At 39.5% G+C, this 18,586-nt stretch overlaps 1 protein-coding gene across 1 annotated transcript in view; it reads right to left on the bottom strand.

The window, feature by feature from the left end:
• KIAA0368 (KIAA0368 ortholog) overlaps positions 1-18,586 on the bottom strand; it is a 73,592-nt gene that overhangs the window by 9,356 nt on the left and 45,650 nt on the right. Inside the window, exons 27-42 of the mRNA XM_018569951.1 lie at positions 17,600-17,714; positions 16,194-16,262; positions 14,937-15,054; positions 14,656-14,823; positions 13,140-13,219; positions 12,168-12,273; positions 10,442-10,489; positions 8,665-8,786; positions 7,357-7,507; positions 6,266-6,331; positions 5,529-5,618; positions 4,965-5,031; positions 4,785-4,876; positions 4,502-4,568; positions 2,737-2,928; positions 1,204-1,418 (exon numbers count right to left, since the gene is read on the bottom strand). Coding sequence (XP_018425453.1) covers positions 1,204-1,418; positions 2,737-2,928; positions 4,502-4,568; positions 4,785-4,876; positions 4,965-5,031; positions 5,529-5,618; positions 6,266-6,331; positions 7,357-7,507; positions 8,665-8,786; positions 10,442-10,489; positions 12,168-12,273; positions 13,140-13,219; positions 14,656-14,823; positions 14,937-15,054; positions 16,194-16,262; positions 17,600-17,714 — 1,766 coding nt within the window. The remainder of the gene's footprint in view (positions 1-1,203; positions 1,419-2,736; positions 2,929-4,501; positions 4,569-4,784; positions 4,877-4,964; positions 5,032-5,528; positions 5,619-6,265; positions 6,332-7,356; positions 7,508-8,664; positions 8,787-10,441; positions 10,490-12,167; positions 12,274-13,139; positions 13,220-14,655; positions 14,824-14,936; positions 15,055-16,193; positions 16,263-17,599; positions 17,715-18,586) is intronic.

The raw sequence follows: 18,586 nt of genomic DNA, 5'->3' as shown, positions 1-18,586 counted from the left end.
AGACTAGAAAAAAAAAAGGGGGTGTCTCGCAGAGGGTGGCCCACAGACATATGCCTCTCCTGCAACAAGAGATGGGTAACTCCCTGACTAAGGGACAAGGACAAATAGGGTTTGGATTCTTTTGCCAAAGAAACATTCAGGTTCAAACTGCCTGCAGATGATGAAAAACATTTAGCACAAGTTTCTGACAATACAGGCTCCAGCTGATTCGAACAGACATCTGGACAATCAAGGAGATTTCCTGCAATAGGGCCAATGCCTTTTCTTCACAGGTGTCCATCTACATGTCCCACAATGGGGGGGTGAACTAGAGCAGACACTGGGGCCAGCCCCTTTAGAAAACTTGGGGTGCAAGTGCGAGACTCAAGTCAGAGCCCTGTTGAACATGAGCAACGCGTTTCGAGGAGATCCTCTTTCTCAAGCTCGAAATGAGAAAGAGGATCTCCTCGAAACGCATTGCTCATGTTACACGGCCCCGTGCACCCCCCTTCCTAACTGACTGTCACTTTTACTCCATCACATTTAAAACAAATACCACAGCCAAGACCAGAGGCAACTTCCCTATTAGCCTTTCTGCACACACAGCACCCTGTCTGCTCTCTGCTTCAGCCCTCGACCTCTGAGCTCACCACTATATTTGATGACACCATTCCCAGCCGTCATGGCCAACCCTTACGACATGTCCTGTCTCATCCCTACTCCTTCACCTGGAGACCACGGTAAATTGAACAATATTATACAACACTTCCTGCAGCGCCAGAATCGCCATCGCGCCCGGACTTCTGACACCACAAGTAAGTTTTTCACTTTCTGAAAAATAATTTTTTATCCAAATCACACCATTTACAATTTTGGATTTGCGCTCTTACTGCCTCATCATCATTCAAGTACTTAACTTCCCAGCTCTGAAGGTACAAAATGGGTGACTGGCCACATACAGCACATCTAAGTGATAACCCAAACCCTATTTAGGCAACACCACTAGAAATTAAGCCAAGCCTACCATTTTCAGTATTCTTTCCAAGGAAAACTGACAGCCCTACTTGGAAATTAGGTACTGGAACTTTCAAAGAAACCAACAATATATTAAAAATAATTATAATAAATTAAAAATGAATAGGTAAATGAGAAAAATGTTATTACATTTGAAACTATGAAGAAGAGTTCAATACACAAAATAAAAATATTTTGTTTGGTTCATACCTTTCCAGCCCATGTCCTTCCTGGCAGTCCCTGCAGAAGTGTGTTGAGAACCATTCCCAATTGTGGGGGAACCAAAGAACCAGTTTGCTGTTTGGCTATGGAAGCAATAGCAGCAGCACCCTGTGCTTTCATCTTCCAAGAAGGAGACTGCAAGGCTTTCTGGGTAATGTCAATTAGCTCTTTCATGTACAAACGAATACCACCACTGACACTTCCTGTAGGTGTTAGAAAATGAAAATTAGCCATCTGCTAATATGCTAGATGGACAATGTCAAAGAAATTACGTAGCAGACTCAAGCAAGTTTTATAGTTATTAATTGTATATGTGGAAGCTCTAGCTTTACAGACCCCATCTTATTTTTGCAATTTAAAATGTACTTTGTACAGTATGTCTAATGAATAATGTGAATGCCGAGATTTTGAAAGACATACATTTTTGGATATATTTATTAATTTTTTTTAGCAAAACAATGCAACTGCCTTGACTCTCAAAAGCTTTCCAACAACTTTTCTGGGGGGTGGAAATACAAAAAAAAGCAAGGTAAAAAGATAAGAAATGAATGCTGGGATATGCTCTAAAAGGAGGGAGGGAGGTTTAGGGGTAATTTTAGGTAATGCTTGCAAATACACTCTAATAAGGTGAAAATGACTTTGGTTTGGTTTGCATAATCTTAAGATTGTACTTGTTCATTCTTAAAAGGAGAACTATGAGGTGAGTGCTTTTCACTCATCCTCATAGTTCTAGCCGACCTGTGACAATGAGACTGTCACAGGTCGGCTCAGTAGATCGGGAAGTGAGCAAACACATACTGGCGCTCTCTTCTCGATCCTGTCACAGCTCTCTGCCGTGACAGGGGAGGGACTGGATTCCCCCCTCCCCGCTCCGATCCTCCAGCGCTGACTGGCGGATCAGACGGGGGAGGGGGCGGGTACAGCTGGCTCTGCCTCTAGATAGGCAGAGCCAGCTGTCACTCACGCAGCTGGGCGGATCCAGACATAATTGTCGGGATCTGCTTCAGCTACGGCGTCTCAGTATACCGCGACCTGTAGCTCGTGGTATACTGAGCTTAGGGTAACGGGAGGACGCTAGTTTGTGTCCTCCCGTTACCCTAAGGAGAACTATGGGGAAAAGCCCTAACCCCATAGTTCTCCTTTGAACAAAAGTAAAAATAACTTTTCCATTTTGCAGGAACTTACTATATATGTCAATACATTATCAATATATCCACAATATCATGAATTTGTCACTTCATGTCTCAAAGGATATTATAAAAGAGTGCTATGGTGACAGTGGGGCACAGGTATAAAACAGCATTCCTCCCTCTTGTTAGGGCTGCAGTTAATAATTCACCCTTTATGTTATATAAGTGGCACCAGGCACGTGCCCTAACACCACATGAAATGAGATGCAGTCCTTTGTGGGAAGCAACTTTCTGTTGGGCACTAAAATCCTCATCTGTAAAAGATCAATGAAGTGTTGCCTGCTTCAGCCAACATTTCATGTGATAAGGATCCGCATAGTGGTGAACTTACCGGGCACATTCTCTTGCCACACCTCCCTCCAAAGGTTTGTATCATCTTTTTCTCCTTTTTCTTCATCGGACACCTCGTGCATAGCAAGAAATGCCAGTGGTAACACCAAACCCGAGTGGTTCTTCAGCACATCCGGACTGTAGCGACTAATAGCATGAATAGTTAAACTGCATCCACTTTTGTATACTGGCTCTGTGAAGACATAGCAGAAAATAAGGTGTGTGAAATGCCACAAGCAAGTTTTATAAGGTTGATATACATAGACTAAAAGTCATTTACAGTGTCTAATCCGTTTTTAAGCAGTAGGACTATTGTTTAAATATCTGACTGGTGGTTCTAAGTAACCGCTAGTACTGATTGTTTTAAACAAGTCTTTGTAATGTGACAAACACAGCAAGGAACCTACAAAGGGTGTGACTGGGTATAGCTCTTTGGCATAACGAGCAGGGGTTCTCAGGTCACCAGATTACAAAAAAATTGGATGGATTGCTGCACTTTAGCAGCGCCTGAATAGAAAACTGAAGCAAAAAAGGAGACAGGCTGTGCTACTTGCATACATTCACAGCTTAATTTTCAATCGTGGCTGGAGTATACCTTTCAAATTAAGTATTACATTCACAGGGTAAAGTAAGTACGATTAAAGTGACCGGTCCAGAGCTGTCTTAATCCCTTTATAACCAGAAGTCTTCAATGTCTGTATACCTAGACTAAATTTAGCATCATCGGTATATATCAGTCAATTTAACATTAAAGTGACATTAAAGGCTCAATTCCCCCCCATGCTGCTTTAAGTACTTACCTTATGTGATGTCTCTTGATACGAACTTCTTCCGTCCAGTCATTTGAAACAGTCCATCCAGCGCTGGTGCAAGTCTCTGATCCAGCGAAGACTCCTATGCCTTCCTGTGTTCCATGGAGCCTGTCCTGCGTGCATGCTCCCGGCTGCGTGCATTCACTTACACTGTGCCTCTCCTCCTCTACGATGATATCAAGTGTGCATGCTCCCCGCACACACTTCCTCCTGCATGGACGTTTGGGAAGTTGGGTTGTACAGCCGGGAACGAGCGGCGCAGACACAGGTAAGTAATTAGCTATGTGCCAACTCTTTTTTTTAAATGTTGGGGCATATATCTACTACTTGCTAGCAGTTTAGCTAGGGTATGTAAAGAAAAAAAAATAAAACAAATCGAGATAATACTACTTCTTTAATTATTTTAGGTTGGCAAGTTAGTCATGTGTTAAAAGGACCTGTAAGTCTCATTTTTACACTGTATAATAAATACCCTCTTCAAGTCTTATTGTAGGCTGACAAATGGACAACTATGTGGAAAAAAAAAGTTTAATTTTACATTTTGTTTTAAACAATGCACTTTTCTTTAAAAACTGTATTTCTTTCTGCATACAAAGCAAATGTACACATAAAGCTAGAGCTAGAACCAGGCGATGCTATCATCACATGACTAGGAACCATGGTGATTGGTTCCCAATAGTGTGATCTTGGCCTGGCAGCTAGCGGAACGCACCTCTGCTCTAGCTATCAAATGTAAAACATCAACAAACATTCCTTCAGAACAGAGACCCAAGCCTGGGAATGCTAAACTACCGATTGTGGATCTTTATCAGTCAAACATGTAATAGTACATTTCCCATAGTAATTTATAACTAACAATGATGTCGTAATATCTGCACAACAACAAGACAAGCATTCCAATACTCACGGCATGCATGTTATCTGATGCAACTATTTTGCTACACTCTTGCTCACCTTCTTTTTCCATGTACCAGACGGTTAACTTCTGCAGTAATTTTTCTGTGCTGGTATCCCGAGCAGTCTATAAATGAATAAAAGTGCAACAAACATTAAGCTAAGCGAAAATACTCCCCCTCCCCACAAAGGTTAGGTGATTGTTTTGGTCTAGAGATGGTCCTGGCAGTCTAAGGACCTGTGATGTGACCAAGTCTAATGGAGGTCCATTAGATGCCGTCTGCCCCTAGAGAAAAACAAGCACTTCTCTTTAAGGAAAAGTACTTCAATACACAAAACTTACCCGAACTAAATGCCCCAGGGCAAAGGCATAAGATTTTTGCACTACGCTATTTCGATCACTCAATCCACTTAATAAAGCACTCATAAGTTTACCTGATGAAAACACAATTTCAGTAAGTACCAGAATGCTTGGTGAGCTGGAGAATTAGGAAACGGATAAAACAGTGAAATATCAGCTTACCAGAATAAGGCATTAAGTCCTGTGGACATTGTGTTGTTAAAGATACAACAACACTGGCACATCCACCCTTTAGAATAAAGAACATCATGTTATATTGGTGAGCAAGGAAGTTTAATTAATGCATCTCTAGAGCTGTATACAAATTATACTGAGAAAACTACAGACCTTTCACCTCAGTATATTACCTTTTCTTTTACAATTCATTTGGTGTTTTTCTAGTTTTAGCAGATACATTTATATTGCTTGCTTGTTTATTCATTGCATGATTGCTTCCAAGTCTTGGTCAATTGCAATGTTTACAGTCTTGCAAATGGAAGAAACTTCCCAGCATACTACGGCACACTCTAGTTTGATGTCAAATGCCAAAACTTTTTTGTTGGTCTAACAGAGGTGGTTTTTGACTTGCCCACACACAGTAAATAACGTCCATAACAACAATTGTTACAAAAATTCAGCAAAGATTCATCTATAGCCAGCACAAATCTAGTTCTAGATCAATTGGTGACACTATAAATGAATGTGCACATTAAATTCATATTATACACAAACAAACACATAACTTACCTTTGTACCCAGACCAAGTCCACTTTTAATCAAATCACAGAGCCTTGGGATAAGTTCAGCCAGGACCGGGACATCCAGATGCTGAATACACTACATAAACAAACAATAACCAAGATAGTAGTCTTTAATTATCCCCAACTGTCATGATAACACTGCATGATATTATAATGGGAAATAAGGTAAAAATGGACACTAGTATCAAAATGTCTTCATGGAAGATGGCCAAACAAAATGGCTGCCAATGCAAAAATTGTGATAAAACCGGATTCTAAAAGTATCTAATCTGTGGAATTCACATAAAGGTGATTTCATTCTCATCCACTGAGGGGCACAGTAGGTATTAAACCTTCAGATAACACCACAGCATACACTGGCAAAAAAAAACGGGCTTCCACTCAGGAGCTTCTCCATGGCACAGATCCTTTCTTCCTACAGTTGGGTCTGGACCAACGTTTGGCTCTCAGCACCATTATCCATTTTACTTACAAGAACTAACCATAAATACTTAGTAGCATTATAAGTATGCCAACCCAGCAACCCCATAATCCTGATCTGATTAGTGCAGTGAAGAAATCCATTTTCCAATCAATTGCATGTATGAATGACACTTTCCCCCCCTAAACCTCTCCAACTCATTTATATTGCATGTACCCAGGCTACTTAGAAATGACATTAAAAAAAAAGTTCCCACCAAGTGACAGTCCCTTAAAATCAAAACAAATCTACATTTCTCTTACCATATTTATGGTTTCCATCATTGGAGAAGATTTGGCAGCATTCAATCTTGCACTGTCCATAGCAGCCTGCAGAAAAAGAATATGTCGGTCTATTAACAGCTTTGGTTGTCTATTATTTTAACGATGTAGTGAAAGACTGAGGTGGAATGTTGGATCAGGGTTCAGTTGGGTAAATTGGATTTACACCTGTTCACAAAATTTGTTCATCTAAGAGCCAGTACTAAAGGATTTTTGTTTTGTATCAGAAATGCTTCGCTCCCCATACAAGTCTATGAAAATGCAAAAGCAGCCTAAAGTAGGCCAACTGCAGGTCAAATGCACCTGTCAATTAATTCTGAATGATCTCTGAAGCATCTCAAAATGAAGTCAAAAGCATGTGGGCATTTGTAATCCAACGCAAGCACACTTCTTTAGCTGTCTAACAGCCTAATGCCCCACTGTGTCTGCTTGTAATATCTTCTTTTTGCTGCTCATAAGAGATGGTCCATTGTTCACCTGGTCAGATTATGATACTGGAAGCAAAAGGCAAGTCTAAATTATTATTATTTCTACAATTTGTATGGCCAACAATACAAAGCACAAGAAAGCCTATACGCGGTCTATAAAGAGTCACAATTATGAACTCAATTATACATTTTGCAGAGATAAGACTGTTTATATGATTATTCAGTTCTCTGCTCGAGATCCGCCATCTGAATGCCTGCTGTGGCCCATTGTGAGGGGCTTTCATTCTCTCTGACATTTAAGATGACAATCTAAGAAGTCAGGGGCAGACTCAGGATCCCATTATAACTAATTCACTTTTTGATGGAGTGACTGTTTAAGAGTTTTGTTGCTTTGGGTTACTTGGAAAAAAAAGGTATAAAAAATTGTAAAGCAATATACATAATAAAGCTAAACCTTCAGACACATTCAGCAAAGTCGTGTAAACAGGCGATATGTGGCACAGCGTAGATAATAGCAGCCAAACAGATTTCTTAACTATAGGCCCATCAGTTAGGTATGATTGCCTGTTATGTGTCATTGCAAATCAATAGTGCTCTTTGCACTGAATAACTGAATAAACCTAATAATGTTCTTATCGCTCTTACCTTCTCCTGATCTGTAGCTCTGAGACTCAAATAATTAAGCACTTGAGGTTCCAAAACACTTAGCGATTCCAACAAAGCAGGGATCAGCTTTGGAGTATGGGGCTTCAGCAATTCACCTGCACTTTTACTTATTTTTACAAGTGTGTTAATGCTGCAGATAAGGAAAAAAAACACAAGAACAGCAATACGGTGAAATATGTGGTTATCACAAGTCCTAGAGCCGTTTTCCCCTATTACTATTAAATCACACAGCTCCCCCCTATACCCACTTGAATCACAGAGTCTTTACCTCCTTATACTTCCCTTGAACTACAAAGTCTTTACCTCCCTATATCCCCCTTGAATTACAGAGCCTTTTCCTCCCTACACCTCCCTTAAGAACAGACCATTTTCTCAGTTCCACATACAGTATTATACCTTTAGGCTTTGGTTTATTACCCTTACAAGTTATACATCTTTCTTTGGGTCATACAGAGCTTAAACTTGGTAGCATATTCGGATCCATATATTTGATTTTCATAACTTTAATTAAGAAGAAATTGTCAAAATTTTGAAGCAAAAGAAAGGATTTTCTTGCAATTTTCCCCCCAATGCACATCCCCAGGAATTCATCCCAAAATGTAACCAACAAATCTGAGTAATATAACTTGAAAAATATATGCTTGCATTTTAAGTTATGAGAAATAGTAAAGTGTAACAATATATTTTACACTGTATTGTGTACAGTGACACTTGCAGACAATCTGGAGTGTCATTTTACAGAAGTGGCTGCGTTTGGACAGCCGCTCCTGTAGCGCAATTCCCAGGTGTAATTTTGGTAGCAGGGGAGAGTCGGCATGGTGAGAGGATAAGGATGTAGGAAATGCGTCCTATAAACATTGATGACGTTTTTTAAATTGCCTCTCCTACACTGCAAGTCCTGAAGTGGTTAACCAGCACATATGACCCTCTGGAAATCAATAGTCACTATCCCCGGTGGCCACTTAACTCCTTCCCCTGCTTCTATCATCCAATAGTAACATAGCTTGACCATGGTTCCCCAGTTTGGATCTTACATATTAACCCTCCCAAGCTTATTGTAGCTAGGTTTGGAAACACTGTACAGTTCCCTCTGTGTTCCCATCAGTGTAGCATGGTGACACAGAAAGAACATGGTAGCATACAGACACATGGGTTGGGAAGTGATTGAGAAGGAGCCTTTTCGTCCCTCTATACAACTTGGGTATTTAAAGAGAGCTGCCAGGTATGTTTTTGTTCTATTTTCTCTTCTCATGGTAGGTATTCCGCATTCAAACCTCTAACACTTACCTGAGTGCACGCACTTCAGTCACGGTGCTCATGATCCCCTTGTCTAGAAGGCAAGGCAGAAGCACAGCAATCGTTCTCTGGCCAGCTATTCCCTTGTTGGATTCACACATTTTTATACACACCTAGCAAAGAAACACACAGAAGTAACTCCACAGAATGAATTAACTGGATTGGTTGCAACACATTTAGTGTCACTGACTAAATCTACTATATTAAATACCGAATGCATTAAAAAATGTGTGTCAATATTGCTATAGCTCATATTTATTCAGATTGCCTAAAATTTCTCTATGCTAGATGGGGGCCTAAACGTGAAAGACAGATCAATAAAATGTGATAAGACATAGCTGCATATTATATACAGACTGCAAGAAAATAAATTCATGAGATCATAATCTACAAATGCAGCTGACTATAGTCAAACTGCAGAATTCCCTGGTCAACCAGGCTGCAGGAATAAAAACATTGTCATGTTGGATGATGGATTTTCCCAGATGAAAGCTATTATTTATCCAACAGAGCAACAAAAGTATGTACAGTGTGTATACATGGGCACTCAGCCAAAACTAGCATGTATACAGTATCTTTACAAATATAATTTGAAAGTAATGGTTCTCAAGTCAGATCTTCACAAGTCTATGGATACCGTAAAACGAACCGGTACTTTGCTGTACTGAATTCGGTACTATGCCTAGTTTTAGCAAATACTATAAGCTGCCTGTACTTAACTTACCTGAGCTGCCCTGACAAGTGGAATTAGCTACTTCCAAGCATGGAGCACATGTGATGCTCCTGCTGCCTCCCACAACTCAGCATTTCATGATCAAGAGGCCAGTCACCAGGTCAGAGCAATGATGTGGGCAGGTGCTGCTTCCTTAGTTTTACAAAACATCAAAACTTGCCTGCTAATTTTGGGGGGCTGCAGTGGGGGATTGTAAAGCTGCTATGTACATATGGAACCTGCTGTACAGCAGACCTGCTACTTTCCTTGTGTGGGTAAAGTACAGGTACACTTTAGCGCTTTTATTAGCTACAGAAAATCCTGATTAGAACGTAATGTATTAGTTCTTTAAAATGAACAATAAAGTACACATCCCATGAAACAGACTTACCCGTATCCACCATTGTAATTTAGACGTAAAGTCATAATTGTCCTACCCACAATGATGTCTTAAAGTCAGAAAGGTAGCAAAAATCATAAAATATTTCCATAGTCGTCGGTCACCTAAAGAAATGCTGATGCAATGCTTAGGAAATGCTGATGCAATGCCTAAATTTACTTTACTGAAGGGAACTATTCACTAATCAGCTGATATGCTTGAAATCCTTTCCTCTTTTTCAGCAGAGATAATACGACGAACACTTTACCTTGCGGTGTCATCAGTGTCCACTTAAGGCCTGTTCGCACAGTAACACAACATACACCTGTTAATGTGTTGCAGTGCATTGAGGTGAATAACAGCCCATTTGGAATGGACTGCCTAACGAAGTGCACTATAAAGCGCCTCAATGCACGAAAACACATGCGCTGCAGGGCACTGCGGTCTGGTGTGAATAGGCCCTAAGGGCAGCACTTTCTTCAGCTGTGCTAAGTATTTAATTTCTTATGATACATTTTCTAATTTAAATGGACTCTATCATGAGAGGTTAATTAATGCTGCCATTGCTGACCTCTCCTTTTTTAGTTTGGGAGCTTCTGTTTTGAACATCAAACCTAAAACAAATGTAATGGATAACTTATGTATCAGAACATATACAGTATATATATTTACAGTACCTTGCTTAAAGTTTTCAAAGCCAGCTCTGCTGCTTTCCGAACAGACTCCTGAAAAGGGTAATGAAAAAATATGTACATTAATTTTATTAGAATACAAATCCAACAGTTTTAAAATGCTTCATTCTTGCAGTGCACATTTTCCATTAAATACCTAAAACACAACATTGGCATAAATTTACCAGTAAATTTGCACAGATTTACCCTTAGAAGATTATCTCTGCATTCACTGTTTAATGTTGTGAAGTGGCAAAAGAGTGATTGCTAACACACACACACAACCTTAAAGCAAATCTAATATCAGATGTATTTTTTCATGTTAATGTGACACTAATCTCAGGAATGAAACCATAAAACTGCATTCAATTACCATAACTATTAACAAAAATGTATCTTATTTGTGTATCACTCAGCTGGAGATCCTCAAATCATCTCTGAATTGGTGCTGACACTGTCCTTCCTTCTGTAGGATGGCTACTTTTGTTCCCCATGGTCCTTGTGTGTGTTGTAAAGTAGTCACCGCTCCAATCTTACTCCCATGATGGGACTACAATCTCAGTACAAATTAGTAAACTAAACATGAGATTGTAGTCCACCATGGGAGCAACTTGCGAGTGGTGGCTACTTTACAACACACACAGGGGCCATAGTGAACAAAAGTAACCACCCTCCAGAAGGAAGGACAGTGTCAGCACAAATTCAGAGATGATTTGAGACTCTACATCTGAGTGATGTACAAATAAGATACATTTTTGTTAATAGTTAAGGTACTTGAATGCATTTTTAAGATTTAACTTACGAGTTTAGGGTCACTTTAAGTGTGACTATTCTAAGTAGCAATAATTGCAAGTATTTATTGCCTCTCAAAGATATTACAGTACTACTCCAGACCATTCCTTTCTTTTTAGAAGGCAAGAGCCATCTCTGTTAAGGCACTGTGCATGATCAGCACCTACTCCCTAACTTAAGATCCTAACCCTAGGATAATGCAATCATGCATATCCCACTGCCTGCACAGTAGTCCGCAAGTCTTAGCAGCATGTATAATGGTCCTAGCATACAGATCAGACGCCTCTGATGCTGCGTCTTACTCTTTGACTTGCTAGTATGTTACAAAGCACAGTCTTGAGAAGAGGAAACTAAGGAACATTTTCTTTTGCCTGCAGCAGACACAGATGAGTCTCAGGAAGACCTTGAGAGACTAGGTACACTTATCTAATATATAGTTTCTGTATATTGTGACATGTGAGGGATTTATGTAAACTAGAAAAATCTATCAATATGTCACCATTCTTGTTCAGTAGTTTTTATTGAAAGAAGGTTTTCACAGATACATCGCTTCATGAAGCTAGTATTTTGATGGTATAATCTATAGAACATTTGAGCTCAGAGTACAAATATACAATGAAGAGCATCTTCTACATTGTGACATCAGTTTAGCCACCTAATCAAGCAACCACATTTGAGACTGCCTTCCCCATCATGTGGATGAAATGCGCTTTTGCCTTGAGGGGTTGGAATTATTTTACTTCTCTTTCACAAATGTGTTCACTACAACATAAATAAGCTTCAATGTCATTGTGTACACACAACCTAATATTCATAGCAGATTTTAGTATGAAATGCTGTAGTAAAAAAACTTTTTTTTTGTAGCTTGAAATTTGTGCAGAAAAAAAACAAACTAAACACTGCAGGGTGATTAGAAAAGGACTTAAAATATATCAGTTACCTTTATATCATCCTGTACTCTGAAGAGGGTTTCCCAGATCTCAGGAAGCTTATCAATAACATCATCAAGCTGACGACCACGCAGTAGGTCATTTACTGCTAAACAACTGCATTGAAAATACACAATGTATGTCAAGCACTGATACCGATAGTAGCAAAAGTAAATAAACCTTGACCAGTTTGCAAAATATTTGTCAGCTAAGCCGATTGTCTATTGGTTCAAGAACCCACAACATAAAGTCACCCTCACCCAATCCAGGAGATTTCAGAGATTGGACAATTACCTTCATAGCAATGAGTAGGGATTATATGTCTCTCCTCCCTCTCTATACTATTAGTTTTCCTAAAAATAAAGCTCTTGATAGCCTCCACCCCCACTTCCTTAGCACTGATTTTAATGACAGATTAATTGACTGTATTAATCAGTGATTGGCTGGAACGTTCAGCTGTTGTCTATGCTTACCATCAGGGAGCCCTGGCTATCTTCTAAAGATCTGTGTGAACAGATCTTGAGCTTTCCCTACTGATAAAACCTTTCTGTGCTGTGACCATGCATTACCGGAATCAGGGAGAAGACCACAATGGGTTTCAGTGAGGTGGAAATGGCTCCACCACAGGCATGTTTTGCTTGTCGAAATTTTTCTTAGGACAATCTGCTGGTGCCCAATCCCATAGATGGTGGAACATTATGAATGTTTCCAATTACCAAATCTGTCTTAACACCACACCAAACTCATGCTCTTAAAATCAAACAAGGTTGCTCCCCAGCTGGGAAAGACCAACTGAGAGTGCCCCCTTGAGATTATGGGTATCCATAAACATGGCGATAATTGGCTAATGTATAAATGCCTTTTCTTGAAATGGAAAGTTTCAATTAATCTACTGCTGTCATTTCTATAGAACTTAAATAAAAAATGGATTTCTCGTTTATGAAGTACCCCTTTAATTAGGGGTATTTCATGAAGCCACGTACCTTGATTCACGGACTCTCCACATATTACTTGTCAGATTATTTATCAAGTCTTGGAGAATTTCAGTTAAATATTTATCAACCTATAGAAAACAAGGATGATTAGACTATATATTACTATAAACATAATTTGATAACACAAAGCATACAGAAATCATGTGCAGAACAACTTAAGTGACAAAAACAAAAACTAGTGGTGATTAGTTGGTCCTCTCCAAGCCACACTACAGCTGAACACTATCTTATCATCAGTTCACTTATCAGTCCCTTAGCTGACCACTCACTGGGTACCACTGCTACATAAATGTGTCTTATTTGCTACAGCAATGCAAGCAGAAGTAACCCAAAGCAAGCAGATTTAATAGATGTGTAATCTAACTACAGAAATCCAAACAATTAGGTTACTGAACTCTGCCATGCTGTATATGTATAGCAAACTTCCAAGTTTTTTTTTTTGGAAGAACCTCAAAATGCACCAGTTACAGACAAATGTGCTTAGTTAGACGTAACTAATACAATGAATCACAGTTTAGAATGGCTTATCATAGTAGTAGCCAAGAATAGATCTTCTGCTTCTGTGAAACTACCCCCACTCTATGCCGACAGATACTGAAAACTGAATACAAAATCAGCCACAAAGTTGGAAGGGCATTCTTGGATTTGTAACACCACATCAGCTAGCATTACAGTGACTGCCTGTCACTGGTTGATTAAGTCAGTCAAGTGGGTAGTGATATTTAGCCAGAGATCCGGGGTAATCTTTTTTTTTTTTTTAGGTTAGTGAGCAGTAAATCATAACAACCAGAAAAGCTGTGCTTTAATGGTGTTATCTGACCTTAGTCATATTAAAGAATGTATTTATATACCTAAAAGGTTAAAGCAAAAGGTGCTCTAAAAGACAAGGTCTGCTGATCACATTGGGCCTCCCAATAACATATATAATTGTTGCATAAAAGTGGGGCGGAATAAAATTAAGAAGATATAACTTACCCCTAGGTTTCCACACTGGAGTGGGTGATGTCATGATCCCTCCGGCTAATTCCTAGAAACACTGACAGGACTATTCACAAAAAGGTGAAGAGTTTGGAGAAGACAGGAGAAGAGAACAATCTAGGACAACATGGCTGATTTGGAAAAATTATCCAAATCAGCTCACTTTCCAGTTCAGCTATGTTGTCCTATGTTGTCACTTCTCCTGCCTTCTCCAAACTCTTCACCCTTTTGTGAATAGCTCTGTGAGTATCCTGAATCTTAAGAGAAGATGCCCTAGCCCAGAGCAGGAGCATCTTCTTGTGAGATTTGAGATCCTCATTGTTCCCAGCATTTTGCCTGAAGCATAGTCACATCCCCTGGGTGCCGTGGGCAGGAGATGGGATTAAGGGAGGTATATTTTCTAACTTTTTTCTCAGTGCAAGGTCCGCTTTAAATAACTGAACCTTTAATACCACCAAGTCCAAATAAATATGTGTAAATGGGTTTGACATAATTCACAAATTACACACACAAGTCAAACACTTACAGTAGCCTTGTCAGTCACCAGAGCATCCCATATGCTGGTCATAGCCTGGCGAACTCCAGTGTTAGGGTCAAATTGATAACGATACAATCGTGGGACGAGCTGTGGCAAGAATGGTGCAAGCTGTTCCCCAGCCTTTGTAGCAATCACATTAAAACCAAATGCTGCTCCCTATTGAGTAAAAACATTATAAATGTAATTCCATAAATAAATGCACGCAACAATAAGCAGATCCCAAATGGCACAATTCTAATACTTCCTAAATTCCAAAAACAAGACCTTACCTTTCGTGATGTCCACATAGCATGATGGTTAGCAAGATTCATGAACTTGTATATAAGGTCTGGCTGACTAAGGTCACTGGCCAGTGCACACAGTTCTTTATATGTAGACAACCCCTGTCTTTGGAAATAAGGAAATATGAATCAGAACAGTCCAAGTAAATATATATGCATCTGTTCATTTGCAGAAATATAATCAGCAACATAACGTTTATAGTCAAAGGGAATAATTCGCCTTTTCAATCTTTTTCAATAAAAGGAGCATATATTTCCCAGAAAGAAAAAAAAGTGAAAGAAAAAGAAAGTAGCTTGCTGTAAAAAGTCTTTTAAGGGTATATAAAATGATACCTATGATGAGAGAAGTACACAGGCTAGAATCATCTGAATAGTGATATACTATTGTATGAGTTATTGACTCAGAAGTAAAGTCTTTTATTATAGAATGATGACGCTTTCATGCAGTAAGAGCCATTTTAGAAGTGGATGACTTGAGTGGGTCTCATTGCCTTGGTTACATGGTAGGGCTTGTGAATTCATGACCCATTCACATGCCTAGTTTTCAAAGGGCATGTGGTTGTTGTGTCAGATTGGACACTATTCACTAGTTCCAGAGACTGCCTTCCTATCACCCAGCTGGAAACTATTGAAAATGACCGCATGATATAATATATCATGCAGCTGTCTACATGTGTTTGCTGAACCAGTACACCGACCCTAATCAGAGAAAAATACAAAATCAGAAAGATTTAAGCATTCAGTGGGTGGTCCAGTCCAGTTTTGTCAAGTAAAACTTTGCATTACCAGAACTCCTTTTCACCTTGTGGAGTGGACTACTTTCATATGTTTCCAAGGTTGGCCATACACTGTTAGAACTTTTTAAATCAGCTGAAATTCTTACAGTGGGTGACCCTGCCAGCTTGATTATGCAATTGACTCTTGTCAAAGGAGGCGGGCCAAACATTTTCTTCTGATAAGTGATGCAGCCAGTAAACTGCAGTCATTGTTCATGTATTATGAAAGCGGTGGGCACTGTCTGGCAGAATACAATATCCACAGTGTGAGATTCATCCACCCACACTATTTAGTGTGCATGGAGGAATCTGTTAGATTATTTTTGTATATGTTAGATTGGTTTTCCTCAACCCACATTGCTGAACAAAAGAAATCTACTAGTGTGTGGCTAGCTGTCCTCTCTCTTCCCGTGACAATCTGAAAAAGCTGTCCGTATTCTTTAAGTTAATAAATCGAAATGTAGCTTACCCATCTGGGGTTTTACCCAAGGAGGTACCCTGAAACACCTCTGTATCACTAGACACCTCATGCTTTGCTCTGGAAGAAAGAAAGGGTTTGTTGAAAATGAATTTTTATTAAACATTACGTCTCATCACATTTATTCAATACAATATTAATGATTATGACGGTTAGCATTACAAGTGATAACTGATATCACAGTAAGGAAAAAGCTGCAACATCGAAGATTCTGATATCCTCTTTTACAAATAAAATCCCCCAGATACCGAGTTTCCCCAAAAATAAGACACCGTCTTATATGTTTTTGGGCTCAAAAAAAACACACTAGGTTTTATTTTTGGGGTAGGTCTTATTTTTTTTTTTTTAACGTACAACAATCCGCACTTATTCATGTAGAAAAATATGGTGATCAGGGCAATCAGGGGTGGCGTACCTTTCCGAGAGCAATTTTCGAACCAATCGCTGATCGGAATGAGCGAAGCGCGCTTTCACTATCGATTCCTCACAGGCGGAGTGCATTTGGAATCACTCCGCCTGTGACAGGAGCTGGCCCTATAGAGGAGGCATCGGCTTATGTGGCTCTGCTCCCGCCGGTGCCGCCTTGCTTCCTCTAGCGCTGGCACCTCCGATTCTCTCCCGCGGCTCTTCAAGTTCCCCCTTATGCCACCACCGGCCCTGGGAATGGTCACAACTAGGTCTTATTTTCGGGGTAGGTCTTTTATTTTAGCAATTCCCAAAAATAGTACTAGGTCTTATTTTCGGGGTAGGTCTTATTTTCGGGGAAACAAAAATCTTTATTTCTGACAAAGATCCAAAACACTCAACAAAAAACCATTTTACATTCCAGAATGTCTATCTCTGGGCTTTTTAAAAAAATATATAGATTGTTCCTCCAACTACAGGGTGTCATGGGCCAGCCGCCCAAGGGGTTGTCACCATAAGGGCCTGTATTCACGGTGCATATATGCAGAGAACAGCGCTGACGTCATCAGCACACCAATGGAGGACCCAGCGTACCACCTGACTGGACAGAGGACACTGGATACACACACACACACACACACACACACACACACACACAAAGACTGGAGATGGGGTTTAACATTTACAGCAAGAAACTTAACAACAGTAATTTTAACACTTTTCAAATAGAATATATTTTTTTTTCTGGAAGCACCCTATATATTGATATGAAACATAGCCAACAATGGTTTTTAATTATATTAATTGATATGCATAATGGAGGAAATTCAGTGTTCGAGAACCTAAAATCTTTACATATACTTGAATTACTATAGACAAGACAAATCGAGTGTGTAACTATTTTCTAACAGTCTAGTATCACTAGACTGACCTCAATTGAAATAACAAGATAATTACATAAATGGCACACAATATATGAGGATTGACAGTACCTTTTCCCAGTCATGAGAGTGTCCACAAGTATGGACACGAGCTCCTGTTGGTCTTGTTCAGTGCCCAGTTCATATACCAACCCAAGACCTTTCGATGCAACATCTTGGCTAAGTTCTGCAACAGATGGTTTGCGATTATCAATGGACTCAAAGGGGTTAGGCTGATAAATGGACTGAGACATTAGCTGCATAAAATTATGACAGTAGTCCCCTCTCTCTAGCAGCCACACACAGAGGATTAACCTTTATAAAATGGATTCACTAATTACTGAATATGGGTTATCATTGTCTACAAAACTGCAATAAATGGTAGATGTATGGAAAACAAATTGTAATGCAATCTATAAAAGTGTGTTATGAAAATCAGAAAAAAAAAAATTCACATTACAGACACTTCATTAGCCAAATTCTTCTGAATTCCAATGTCTTTCTGTAGCTACACTGCAATAGTCGTTATACTAGAGCTTTTTTTAAAATAATGCCTGCCTCCGATTATGGATTCACCCAAACATTGTCAATATTTACAGGCTACAAGACATGTAATGAGATTTGCGGTTTAGGGTTATTTTGAAAACTGAAATATAGCTTAGGCCTTGTTCACACCAAGTGCGTTCCAGGAGCAGAGCAGAGCAGTTACAGACCGGATCAAAACTGCGTCCAAATGTATTCCAATGGTATTTTGGGCTCTGGTTCACACCGCTGCGTTCAGTTCCAGAGCATGTAAAAAAACTGCAGCAAGCCCTATTTTACCTGCTCTGGAATGCATGCAAGCGCATCAAAAACGCATGCAGACATCTTGGAACGCACTGAAAGCCCATTTTAAACTACAAAAAAAATGTTTTCATCAAAAAACCGCACGGAACGCATCAAAAACGCTGCAAAACCCACTGCACTGGGTGTGCAGAAACCCATGCAGATCTGGTCTGCATTTGGTGTGAACAATGATGTGTTTGGTTTCAAGATATATATATATATATTTTTTTTTTT

Source organism: Nanorana parkeri, unplaced genomic scaffold (assembly GCF_000935625.1).
Source record: "Nanorana parkeri isolate BGI_ZX_2015 unplaced genomic scaffold, ASM93562v1 scaffold1432, whole genome shotgun sequence".
Lineage (NCBI taxonomy): Eukaryota > Metazoa > Chordata > Amphibia > Anura > Dicroglossidae > Nanorana > Nanorana parkeri.
This window is presented reverse-complemented; position numbering and strand designations above follow the sequence as displayed.